This window comes from Salvelinus sp. IW2-2015, linkage group LG19 (genome assembly GCF_002910315.2).
Source record: "Salvelinus sp. IW2-2015 linkage group LG19, ASM291031v2, whole genome shotgun sequence".
In the NCBI taxonomy this organism is placed as follows: domain Eukaryota; kingdom Metazoa; phylum Chordata; class Actinopteri; order Salmoniformes; family Salmonidae; genus Salvelinus; species Salvelinus sp. IW2-2015.
This window is the reverse complement of record NC_036859.1, coordinates 21,028,547-21,043,051: the sequence shown is the minus strand read 5'-3', so window position 1 is coordinate 21,043,051 and position 14,505 is coordinate 21,028,547. Positions and strand designations below refer to the sequence as shown.

At 41.4% G+C, this 14,505-nt stretch overlaps 1 protein-coding gene across 1 annotated transcript in view; it reads right to left on the bottom strand.

The window, feature by feature from the left end:
• The window catches only part of LOC111979423 (XK-related protein 4), a 104,145-nt gene continuing 89,640 nt past the window's right edge, over positions 1-14,505 (bottom strand). The window contains exons 3-4 of the mRNA XM_024009954.2: positions 4,165-6,742; positions 1-3,428 (exon numbers count right to left, since the gene is read on the bottom strand). Coding sequence (XP_023865722.1) covers positions 5,784-6,742 — 959 coding nt within the window. The 3' untranslated portion in view covers positions 1-3,428; positions 4,165-5,783. The remainder of the gene's footprint in view (positions 3,429-4,164; positions 6,743-14,505) is intronic.

Sequence of the window (14,505 nt, the reverse complement as noted above, 5' to 3'; positions counted from 1 at the left end):
GGCTGACAAAATCACCACAGTGTACTTTATTAAATTAATGTTGGTACTTTGTGTTGCATTATAATCAAATAAAAATTTACAAAATTCCAATATATACAAAAATGTCATGTTCTTTTTTAACTCTTCAATTTACAATAAAATTAGTTTTGATCTGATTTAATGCATTTGAAGCACTTCAGACTTTCATCACACAATGCAACTTACTTAAAGACCAATAATTAACAGTTTTTTAGTTTTTTGCATTTTTGTCATTTAATACATCACATACACCACACTATTTTAATCTGTATTACATCATATGTAACTGCCATCTTGTGGCGGCGGACCTCTAGTCAACAGACACCCTTCACAATCAGGACGCCGAGAGGAATGATTCTTTTAACATATACATCTGCATACATTTATTTACAGTTAGATCATTTTGTTTTTCAATTACTATTGTGATCCTCCATTTGCAACTGAGACACCAAGAACATCTGTACATTATGCTTTAGAAGTCAAACAAAATGGAATGCCACTATTCCTATGTTCATTCGTTACTGTGCTTGTACTAATGTGCTATAGGCTATAGGGGTGGCGTAGTATCATTCAGTATATCACTGCTATTCATCTACATTACTAGTATCTAATGTTGATGTATACCTCAGAACAAAACTCAAACACCAATAATGGACCCAAATCTCAGACAGGAAATAATAGTAGTTCCTTTTTATTATTATTATTATTATTTTGTCTTCAGTATGACCTGCTACAAGAAGGACATGTACATTTTGGGGTAAAAGTTAGGGGTGCCCATTTAAACTGTGAGCTTAATAGGTCTATCTTGCATCATGGAGAATTATATCATAGTATAAGCACAGTAACTTTATAGAAACACAATGCTATTGTGCCCTGAACAGAGAACTTTGATAAACCTAGAGACCACTTTGATCATCATAACCACACAACCAGGGGTATGGTGCACAAAAACAAATCCTTATGAGATTGAAAGAAATAAGACAAAAGCATAAATGTTTTCTTAAGGCAAACGAAACAGATCTAAGCAGCATAAATCGTCACAACCATCAATTCCTCTTAAACAATAAGTGAGTTTGTTGACAAGTGCATTTTCCAGTCTGCTGTCTGATGCACTTACAGCAGAATACCCTCCACCATCAGAACACTGAACACCATGTCATTTGTTTCACATTTCCATGTATGATCTTGGTAAGAAGATCAATACATTATCATGTATCAATGATGTCAGAGGAGGGTATTCTGTTCAGAAACTAAGTTGAGGTAGGTATATGTACAATTTACACACTATTTCAGAGATGATGATGAACAATTGTAGTCTGAGATTCAACCCTGGATGTGCTAACGAACAAAAATAAAGAATAAGACACCGTCCTGAAATGTTTGAGTGTTTCTGTATAGATGGGTTTTACATATGGTGTAATAATAATTTCATCATTATCACCCACAAGACCAAATTAAATTCTCTCACTCAGTTGTGACAACAGGGAACGTATTTTCAATGTACTGATAATGACTAATTTGACCTCATCTGACCCTATAAAAGTCACTGACACATATTCATATTTGACACTAAGCTCACCCCTACTATTTCCTAAAAATAGAACAACATTTAGAAAAGGTAAACTTGTAAGTCTTGTCTTTTTAGGGGTGATGTATAGGGGAGGCCACTGGGTGCTAATTTGGATGGGACTAACAGCAGTTGTTCGTATCTGTTAATTATTCTCAATATACATTGATACTGAGGAAGCCTATGTGGATATCGCTGTATGAGGACACAGCTACACCAATATTCTGCAAAATATGACTTCAGTTTAGTCTAGTTGAGGCAGTGACCACAATAAATCCTCAACACTGGGACCCCCACTGAAAATGAAAACAGCAGTTGAAAGCAAACAACATGATATGAGCAAAACAAGATAAAATCTCATGTTAAAATGGATCAGATTGAGTGAAGGGAAGCACAGCGAAAGAGAGACATGTGCAGGGTGACATTAATAGAAGTATATACAAAATGTTTTATTTATGAGGAGATGGAACCTTGCCAAGTGACCTTCAATGATTCACTAGTTGATGATGAGAAATTAATTTCACCTCCATAAGTGTATCATCAGTGGCAGACCTAAATAAGAGATCCTACATCGCAGTGTAGCCTTGTTTCTTCCCCAAAATATGTAGCTCACATCCTCCTTATTCTCACAAAGGCTTTATAATTATTGACTTAAAAAGTGTGCTCTGAATTAAAGAACCTCTCCCCATTGATTAAAAGATATTCTGTTGTATCAAATGATGACAAATATATGTCTGGATATGCAGCCAATCTCCCAAATCCACTGGGCACAGATGTCAGTTCAACGTTCAGCTTTGATTGATATTTGCAGGAAAATTGAAAATTAACAAAACATTGAGGCCATTTGTTGCATTTTGGTTTTTAAATTGGGTTAAAATGAGACAAAATGTTTGTGATGAGTTTGTGCTGATCCAATTAGTCAATTATTTTAGTCCTGCRTATAGAAGCCTTTTGTCAAAAAATCTAATCAAATCTGCAAAGTTGTGTGTGCGTCATCAACCTACTGAATCCTGTTCTTTAACCACCATCCTCCATGCCACAGTGAGTGACAAAAGCCACAGTGTTGTGCCATTGATGATAATTAGCTAATTTTGAACCCTGTGCTTTCCTCATTTTCACCGCGGCCATTCGGTTTCCGTCTTCATTCTAAATAAATCAAAGCATCTCATTTTAAATGAAACTGGAAACAGATCGGTTAACAAGACAAACTGAACAGATAAGAGTTGTTCTAATAAGGAGTGCTGCATCAATTAATGAATGCTGCTCCACACTGAATCCAACTCAGAAGTAAACAGAGCTGTGGACATGATTTTACCAAGTGCTTCTGCATGTATTACCAAAAAAAAACTTTTTAGAGAGTCCCTTGAACTTGTAGCAGAATTCACTTCTGAACATTTAATGGAGTTGATTAAAACATACCACAGAACACAATGGAACAGACACTGTAACTAAGACAATTTGTGTGATGGCGCGGCAACAAGGCAAATTATGTGAAAACAAAGTAAACCATGTTCAAATGAAGAATTACCCACCTACTAACGTATATGAATACTACAAATAATAAGACATTTCAACAAAAACAGTTGACCTAAAATATATCTATACCATCAGAAGAGATAAAAAATCTAGCTCTAGTCGAACACAACCGACACGTCTTACTGGACTAATCAGGAGCTTTTTCCCTCAAATTGTCACATTGAATGCCACGATTTCCTTCTGTCAATGTGCTCTGTTTAATTCCACTGACAAGTTTTCAGCTTGTTTTTTCTCTCCTCTTTGTCACCCTCTTCGCTCCATACTTCAAATGAACAAGACGTAAAAAATAAGCACTTGTGACCTAGAACTGAAAAAGAAGGAACAAACTTTCATTTTTGTGCAGACGCCTTTTCAAGATTTAAAGATACAATGTTCTTTTTTAGATATCACATCCACAGTCATAGTGCCTGGGGCTTAAGTCAGAGCACAAAGGTGAAACACTTTTTTTTTACCTGCTCAAAACACCATCTTGACACCATTCATGTTGGGTGTTGACAGTTACAATGATATCAGTGGTATACGCCCTAGAATTCCTCTGTGTGGTACTGATCTTGTGTTGAGTATAGGCTACAGCAGCCTTTCACACCATAGTGCTGAAGTGCATGTCTCTAGTTCATTGCACTACAATATATAGCTGCAGACAAACTGACCACTGATTGTAGCATCTACACATGCCCTCCTGTGCCATGCTTTGTCTCTCTTACAAGCACACGCGTGTGCTACACACACACACACACACACACACACACACACACACACACACACACACACACACACACACACACACACACAACCACACACACCCACCACACACACACACACACACACACACACACACACACACACACACACACACACACACACACACACACACACACACACACACACACACACACACACACACACACACACACACACACACACACACACACACCGCGCACGTACACACACTCACGGACAGACGCACGCATGCACACACACACAGAACCCCCCCCCCCCCCCAACACCACGATGGCCAATACATTTTCACATCAGTTACGTACAACGTTAAAAAGAATGTTGCATCTTGAATCTGACAGTACATCCTGCAGGTGCTTCAGTTATGAGAGTAGTTTGGCTGAAGTGGCTGCTCGTCTGTGTCCTCGTCTCTTCCTCTCCTCTCCTCCTCCCCATACAGAACAGGTCTGTGTGGCCCAGCTAGTAGACTGATCCTTATCAGCCGGATGGACGCACGGCAGCCCAGACCAGAGCTGCACGAGACTGGACTGTAAATGGGAGCTGCCAGGAAGGTATTTGGCCTGCTGCCTTTTATCCAGGCGAGAACAAAGATGAGGTTTGTCCTTCAGTCTCTCCACAGTACATGAACATTTCGGTTTTATGTAGCATATAAACAGCATGATACCCAGGTACAGTACTCTTTCTTCACATTGTATTCAAGTAAATAGTAGTTCTGCCCAGCCTCAATCTAGTACTGTCCAGTTACTGGCAGTCACAGCCACCGACCCGCAGACTCAGTTCACACAATCCAGTAGTTTCAGACCTTTTGGCACTAGCACAACATGGCTGATGACATCAGAACTTGGGACCAGTACACGTGTACAGTATGACAGACAACTCTCTAGTCATGTTGTTAATTACATCACAGAAATAACTAGAACCATCCTAATATGTATCAGGACCATTTGATTACCTTTTTTATTTATAACACGTCCATTCTATGTATATCAGGGGATATTACTAGTATCTGTAAATGTACAGTATATCTTTGCAGATCTAAGATGGTGGTAGTAGAGATGACTAGATATTTGAGATGCCGTAGGTAAACAGGAACCAGCAATGACCCTACATTGAGTACTTTGGTACTTTTGTCATATGAGGATGTGTATGGTCCTCTGCTTGGTTCCACCTGGTTGGCAGAGCTCAGACAACCTTCATAACGACCTATTATGAACCTTCATAACCCACCTATTATGAAGGGGCATGATGTCATTCATTGGAATGCTGCTGTTATTATGATAGACTATGGGGATACATTTGTATTTGTGTGTGCAATGGCCTTTTTAAAAATAAGAGATTCCCTGACAGACGTAAGTAAAAACTACAAGAACAATAACGACAACATCAACCAAAAACAAAACTGTTTAGAAAACATGAATATATCCCTCTGTCACATCAACTAGTAAGTTGTGCCTATTCTGAAGTTGTAAAAAAAAAAACAGCTGGCGCACACCCAGAATAATAGTTTGTGTGGAGGTGCTGACTAACGGCAAATAAACTATAAACTATTAAAATAAAGAAAGTCGCACACTCCATGTATAATCTTCCAGCAATTTAATGGGTATTTACCAACGTTTCGGCATCACTGTGCCTTCCTCAGGGTGAGGAAGTGTGCCTTCCTCTGAGGAAATCACAGTGATGCCGAAACATTGGTAAATATCCATTGAATTGCTGGGAGATTATACATGGAGTGTGCGACATTCTTTATTCTGAAGTTGTAACCATGACAACCAACATCATGGTTCAATGCTAGTATGTATATAGAGAGAGCTCATAAGGTATTATTGCCACAGTCCTGCTGTAAATCTAAGTTGATGGTCATCCTTTATTACAGTTGAGCATTTCCATGGATCCTTCATCCAGGCATCCAGGCAGCGGTGCAGGGCTACAACGTGGTCTCGTACTCTAGACGCTCCTGAACAGTAGTGTCATCTTTGTACTGGAGTCTGGGTGGCGTGGGGGAACAGTCGATGGCCAGGATGGCCTTGCGTATACTCCTGTCCAGTACGTGCCTCTCCCAGGCCGGATAGCGATTCCGACACAGGTCTATTTTGATGACTGTCTCCTCGATGCGTGGGGCACGGGAGGACGGCGTGGAGGGGGCGGTGGGTCTCACCTGAAACACGGGCATACAGCCGTCCCTCTCTGTGTATTTGGCGTCTCTGCCAATGGTGCCATCCCCCGAGATGAGGGGCACACCCCGATTGGACCTCAGCGAGTTGGTGGCCCCCTCGGTGGGCAGCATGAAAGCAGCGGTGGGGTCGTCCAGCACGAGGCTGGGTGAGTGTCCGAAGCGGGGCCCGTTGGGGTGAAAGAAGGCGTAGTACATGAGCATGAAGACGATGCCGGTGAGGAAGCTGCTGAAGATGACACAGAGGGCGGGGACGGCGAAGGCGTCGGTGCTCTGAGGGACGCGGTACAGGTACCACAGGGCACTCAGAGCAGTGTTCTCCAGCAGGATCACAAAGTAGTAGATGAAAAGCCTACACCGAGTATGACCCTCCTTCACATTAAACCAACTGAAGATGTAGATGATGCCCACTACCATGTCGAAGACAATCTCCTCCCACTTGGTGATGCAAAACTCGGTCTCGCAGTGGACTATCCAGAAGGTCATGAAGCACCAATGCAGGACGATGAAGATGCCGAAGTAGAGCTGGAACACGGAGGCGAACAGGGCGAAGGTGATGACCCGGGCAGCGATGGTGAAGAAATGCCAGCAGAACTGGATGATGACAGCCAGGTAGCTGATTGGCTTCTTGTCGTCCCGGGAGTCGCGCAGCGCTTTCTGATAGGATGCCAGGGCCCAGGCCAAAGACACAAGGGAGGCAGCCGCTGTCATTCCTACGGAAACACAGAGCGGACAAAAAAAATGAATTAGAGACACAGTCACAATCACATTTACAGGCATTACATATGGGTAGTAATGTGTGGAATTTTCCTTCCTGTAAATCTGCCATGTGATGGCTTCTTAAATAATATACTATAATGTCACCAAAGGAGGAGTCACAGAAAATGTGTGATGGAAAAATATATATTTCGCAGGAAGTATCTAAGAAGAGCACTTTTCAAAGAGCATTGCAACACCAAACAGAACCAGGAGCCAAACTCAAATCTTTTTGCACCAAACAAAAACAAAAGCACATTTAGGAGACAAACAACCCTTAATTAGTGTCGATGTCCGCACCCACACGGGAATCGAATTAGCATAATAATAAAGAATAACCATCAAAATCCGTCTATTTAAGGTAGAGATATCCCTTTCTTTACATGGGCTGACCTTCTGAAATAATCCAGCCACACAGACAGTATTGTGAAGAATTTGATCCTGAAGAAATTCGGCTTGGTCCATAAGACCCTGTTCACCGCGCTACCATCCAGAAGGCGAGGTCAGTACAGGTGCATCAAAGCTGGGACTGAGAGACTGAAAAGTAGCTTCTCCCTCAAGGCCATCAGACTGTTAATTAAATAGTCACCACGAGCCAGCCTCCACACAGTACCCTGCCCTCAACTTTAGTCACTGTTACAAGTCGGCTACCACCCGGTACTCTACCCTGCACCTTAGAGGCTGCTGCCCTATGTACATCGTCATGGAGCACTAGTCACTTTAATAAAGGAACACTGCCACTTTAAATCATGTTTACATACTGTTTTACCCACTTCATATGTATTCACTATATTCTAGTCAAGGCCCAACCTATTTAAGTATTGCTGTACAGATAGTATTCTTCAGATATACTACATATTTCTAGCCATATACTATCCGTATTGTCTATACAGCCCATCACACATATACTATCCGTATTGCCTATACACCCCATAACACATATACTATCCGTATTGTCTATACAGCCCATCACGCACACACACACACACACACACCACACACACACACACACACACACACACACACACACACACACACACACACACACACACACACACACACACACACACACACACACACACACACACACACACACACACACACACACACACACTTTCTTATTAACAAACTATTTTTCAACAATTGTAACATACAGATGATTTTCACTCATAATTCACTGTATCACAATTCAGTGGGTCAGAGGTTACATACACTAAGTTGACTGTGCCTTTAAACAGCTTGGAGAATTCCAGAAAATTATGTCATGGCAGTCAATTGGAGGTGTACCTGTGGATGTATTTCAAGCCTACCTTCAAACTCAGTGCTCTTTGCTTGACATCATGGGAAAATCAAAATTTCAATTCAAACGCCTGAAGGTACCACATTCATCTGTACAAACAATAGTACACAAGTACACAGTATAAACACCATGGGACCACGCAGCCGTCATACTGCTCAGGAAGACGCGTTCTGTCTCCTAGAGATGAACGTACTTTGGTGCGAAAAGTGCAACAATCCCAGAACAACAGCAAAGGACCTTGGTGAAGATGCTGGAGGAAACAGGTACAAAAGTATCTATATCCACAGTAAAACGAGTCCTATATCGTCATAACCTGAAAGGCGCTCAGCAAGGAAGAAGCCAATGCTCCAAACACGCCATAAAAAAGCCAGACTATGGTTTGCAAACTGCACATGGGACAAGATCGTACTTTGGAGAAATGTCCTCTGGTCTGATGAAACAAAAATAGAACTGTTTGGCCATAATGACCATCATTATGTTTGGAGGAAAAAGGGGAAGGCTTCCAAGCTGAAGAACACCATCCCAACAGTGAAGCACGGGGTGGCAGCATCATGTTGTGGGGTGCTTTGCTGCAGGAGGGACTGGTGCACTTCACAAAATAGATTAGCATCATGAGGCGGGAAAATGATGTGGATATATTGAAGCAACATCTCATACATCAGTCAGGAAGTTTAAGCTTGGTCGCAAATGGGTCTTCCAAATGGACAATGACCCCAAGCATACTTCCAAAGTTGTGACAAAATGGCTTTGGACAACAAAGTCAAGGTATTGGAGTGGCCATCACAATGCCTGACCTCAATCCCAGAGAAAATCTGTGGGCAGAACTCAAAAAGCGTGTGCAGCAAGGAGGCCTAAAAAACCTGACTCAGTTACACCAGCTCTGTCAGGTGTGAATGGCCAAAATTCACCCAACTTATTGTGGGAAGCTTGCGAAGGCTACCCAAAAACATTTGACCCAAGTTAAACAATTAAAGGCAATGCTACAATACTAATTGAGTGTATGTAAACTTCTGACCCACTGGGAATGTGATGAAATAAATAAAAGCTGAAATAAATAATTCTCTCTACTATTATGCTAACATTTAACATTCTTAAAATAAAGTGGTGATCCTAACTGACGTAAGACAGGGAATCTTTACTAGGATTAAATGTCAGGAATTGTGAAAAACTGAGTTTAAATGTATTTGGCTAAGGTGTATGTAAACTTCCGACTTCAACTGTATATACAGTACCAGTCAAAAGTTTGGATACACCTACTCATTCAACAGCTTTGCACACTCTTTGCATTCTCTCAACCAGCTTCACCTGGAATGCTTTTCCAACAGTCTTCAAGGAGTTCTCATATGTTGAGCACTTGTTGGCTGCTTTTCCTTCACTCTGCGGTCCAACTCATCCCAAACCATCTCAATTGGGTTGAGGTCAGGTGATTGTGGAGGCCAGGTCATCTGATGAAGCACTCCATCACTCTCCTTCTTGGTCAAATAGCCCTTACACATCCTGGAGATGTGTTGGGTCATTGTCCTGTTGAAAAACAAATGATAGTCCCACTGAGCACAAACCGGATGGGATGGCGTATTGCTGCAGAATGCTGTGGTAGCCATGCTGGTTAAGTGTGCCTTGAATTCTAAATAAATCACAGACAGTTTTACCAGAAAAGCACCCCCACACCATCATATCCCCTCCTCCATGCTTCATGGTGGGAAATACACATGCGGAGATCATCCGTTCACCAGCTCTGCATCTCGTTTAGAACCAAAAATCTCAAATTTGGACTCATCAGACCAAAGGACTGATTTCCACCAGTTCTATGTCCATTGCTCATGTTTCTTTGCCCAAGCAAGTCTCTTCTTCTTATTGGTGTCTTTCAGTAGTGGTTTCATTGTAGTAATTCGACCATGAAGGCCTGATTCACGCAGTCTCCTCTGAACAGTTGATGTTAAGATATGTCTGTTAYTTGAACTCTGTGAAGCATTTACTTGGGCTCCAATCTGAGGCTGGTACCTCTAATTAACTTATCCTCTGCAGCAGAGGCAACTCTGGGTCTTCATTTCCTGTGGCGGTCCTCATGATTGACAGTTTCATCATAGCGCTTGATGGTTTTTGCGACTGCACTTGAAGAAACGTTCAAAGTTCTTGAAATGTTCTGCATTGACTGACCTTCCTGTCTTAAAGTAATGATGGACTGTCTTTTCTCTTTGCTTATTTGAGCTATTCTTGCAATTATATGGACTTGGTCTTTTACCAAATAGGGCTATCTTCTGAATACCACCCCTACCTTGTCACAACACAACTGATTGGCTCAAATGCATTAAGAAGGAAAGAAATTCTTCAAATGAACTTTTAACAAGACACACCTGTTCATTTAAATGCATTCCTGGTGACTACCTCATGAAGAAGCTGGTTGAGAGAATGCCAAGTGTGTGTAAAGCTGTCATCAAGGCAAAGGGTGGCTACTTCGAAGAATCTCAAATATAAAATATATTGTGATTTGTTAAACACTGTTTTGATTGCTATATGATTGCATATGTGTTATTTCATAGTTTTGATGTTTTCAGCCTTATTCTACACTGTAGAAAATAGTAMAATGTTTTGACTGGTACTGTATACACTACCATTGAAAAGTTTGAGGTCACTTAGAAATGTCTTTGTTTTCCATGAAAACATACATGAAATTAGTTGCAAAATGAATAGGACATATAGTCAAGAAGTTGACAAGGTTATAAGTAATGATTTTTAATTTAAATAATAATTGTGTCCTTACAGCCTTGCAGACCTTTGACATTCTAGTTGTCAATTTGTTGAGGTAATCTGAAGAGATTTCACCCCATGCTTCCTGAAGCACCTCCCACAAGTTGGATTGGCTTGATGGGTACTTCTTATGTACCATACGGTCAAGCTGCTCCTATAACAGCTCAATAGAGTTGAGATCCGGTGACAGTGCTGGCCACTCCATTATAGACAGAATACCAGCTGACTGCTTCTTCCCTAAATAGTTATTGCATAGTTTGGAGCTGTGCTTAGGGTCATTGTCTTGTTGAAGGAGGATATGGCATGGTGTTGCAAAATGGAGTGATAGCCTTCCTTCTTCAAGATCCCTTTTACTCTGTACAAATCTCCAACTTTACCATCACCAAAGCACCCCCAGACCATTACATTGCCTTCACCATGCTTGACAGATGGCGTCAAGCACTCCGCCAACATCTTTTCATTTTTTCTGCGTCTCACAAATGTTCTTCTTTGTGATCCGAACACCTCAAACTTAGATTCGTCTGTCCATAACACTTTTTTCCAATCTTCCTCTGTCCAGTGTCTGTGTTCTTTTGCCCATCTTAATATTTTATTTTTTATTGGCCAGTCTGAGATATGTTTTTTTCTTTGCAACTGCCTAGAAGGCCAGCATCCCGGAGTCGCCTCTTCAATGTTGACATTGACACTGGTGTTTTGATGGTACTATTTAATGAAGTTGCCAGTTGAGGACTTGTGAGGCGTCTGTTTCTCAAACTAGACACTCAAATGTACTTGTCCTCTTGCTCAGTTGGGCACTGGGGCCTCCCACTGTCACGCCCTGATCTGTTTCACCTGTCTTTGTGATCGTCTCCACCCACCTCCAGGTGTCACCCGTTTTCCCCATTAGTCCCTGGGTATTTATTCCGGTGTTCCCTGTTTGTCTGTTGCCAGTTTGTCTTGTCAAGTCAACCACTGTGTTTTTCCGTGCTACTGCTTTTTTGTATCTCTCTTTTGCTAGTCCTCCTGGTTGTTTTGCACCTTGCCTGCCTTGACTCTGAACCCGCCTGCCTGACTTGGAGCCTGCCTGCCACTCTGTACCTCCTGGACTCTGACCTTGTTTATGATCTCTTGCCTGCCTCTTGCCTTGCCTRCCCCTTGGATTATAATAAATATCAGAGACTTTTTATATACCTACAGGGGTCCTAAAATTCTAAATAAAATAGCTAAATGATCCTTGGTATGACCATCTTAAAACAATTCCATATGTTAGCTTAGTAGAAACCCAGCCCCGGGCCCATAGACCTTAGTGGGAGGAACTGCATAGCAATATCTACCAATGGTGGAAAAAAAAGTTTAAAAAGTAACAGTCAAGATCCCTTAATAGAAAATGACTCAAGTAAAAGTGAAAGTCACCCAGTAAAATACTATTTGAGTAAAAGTCAAAGTATTTGGGTTGAAATATACTTAAGTATCAAAAGTAAATGTAATTGCTAAAATACAGTGCCTTTGGAAAGTATTCAGACCTCTTGACTTTTTCCACATTTTGTTACGTAACAGCCTTATTCCAAAATTGATTAAATAAATAAAAATCCTCAGCAATCTACACACAATACAACATAATGACAGAGCGAATAACAGGTTGTTAGACATTTTTGCTAATTTCTAAAAAATGTAAAATAAAAAKAACTTATTTACATAAGTATTCAGACCTTTTGCTATGAGACTCGAAATTRARCTCAGTCGCATCCTCTTTCCATTGATCATCCTAGAGATGTTTCTACAACTTGATTGGAATCCACCTGTGGTAAATTCAATTTATTGGACATGATTTGGAAAGGCACACGACTGTCTATATAAGGTCCCACAGTTGACAGTGCATGTCAGAGCAAAAACCAAATTGTCCGTAGAGCTCAGAGACAGGATGGTCACTCTGACTGAGCTCTAGAGTTCCTCTGTGGAGATGGGAGAACCTTAGAGAAGGACAACCATCTCTGCAGCACTCCACCAATCAGGGCTTTATGGTAGAGTGACCAGACTGAAACCTGGCACCATCCCTACGGTAAAGCATGGTGGTGGCAGCATCATGCTGTGGGGATTTTGTTTAGCAGCAAGGACTGGGAGACTAGTCAGGATCGAGGCAAAGATGAACAGAGCAAAGTACAGAGAGATCCTTGATGAAAATATGTTCTAGAGCACTTAGGACCTCAGACTGGGGCGAAGGTTCACCTTCCAACAGGACAACGAACTTAAGCACACTGCCAAGACAATGCAGGAGTGGCTTCGGGACAAGTCTCTGAATGTCCTTGAGTGTCCCAGCCAGAGCCCGGACTTGAACCCAATCGAACATCTCTGGTGAGAACTGAAAATAGCTGTGGAGTTTTTCCCCATCCAACCTGACAGAGCGTGAGAGGATCTGCAGAGAAGAATGGGGAAAAACTCCCCAAATASAGGTGTGCCAAGCTTATAGCGACATAACCAAGAAGACTCGATGCTGTTATTGATGCCAAAGGTGCTTCAACAAAGTACTAAGTAAAGACTCTGAATACTTATGTAAATGTGATATTTAAGTTTATTTAATTTTTTTTATAAATTAGCAAAAAAATCTAAAAAACAGTGTTTCTTAATCATTGGGGGGTATTGTGTGTAGATCGATGAGGAAAAAAACTATTTCATCAATATTAGAATAAGGCTATAACCTAACGAAAGTAAAAAGTACATACTTTTATTTAGGAATGTAGTGAAGTAAAAGTTGTCAAAAGTATAAATAGTAAAGTAAACTACAGATACCCCAAAAAACGACTTAAGTGGTACTTTAAAGTATTTTTACTTAAGGACTTTACACCACTGATATCTACTCAGTGACTCTCCACAGCACAATTAGTTCAATATTAACTCCATTCTTTTCCAAGCTGCCTGTAAAATACAGTAATTCACAAGGCCCACTGGTGGTGTTTAGCACTGAAATATCTGAACTGAGGGACTTTATTGTTACTTGGTACTCAGGTAACTCCAGTAAAGATGGCTGTGATGATGGCAGAGGTCCAGGGAAGCCTGGCTGGAGAGTAATGACACTGGGTTTCTCTGAGGAGCTGGGTGCCATGGTTACTAAGTGCTCATGTTGCTGAAGTGATCGTCCTCTATCAAGAGTGAGAGGAGACCATCTCCTGGCCTCGATACAGAGGGAGGACAACAGCCCCACCACACACACTTGTCACACACACCACTACGTAACAACACACACTCGGTACACAACCACACACTCGTACACACACACACACACGTACACACACCAACCACACACAACACACCACACACACACACCCACACACACACACACAACACCACCACAACCACACACACACACACACACACACACACACACACACACACACCACACCACACACACCACACACAACCACACCACACCACCACCACACACACAACACCACACACCACACAGGACAGACTGACAAGTGCTAGAGCAGACATTAGAGAAAGAACAAGTCGACAGACTGAATTGACTGCATTTTACTAGCTTTGTGAAGTAAATTCTGTTGAATACATCTACTGTTTATTATTCCTCTGTAAACCCCTAGGGATTCAAGGGAAACTCTTTAGACTACAATTTGACTATAAACACTGAAAGCAGGAGCAATAAGAGGCTAATTGGCAGCCATTCAAGTTCATGCAACC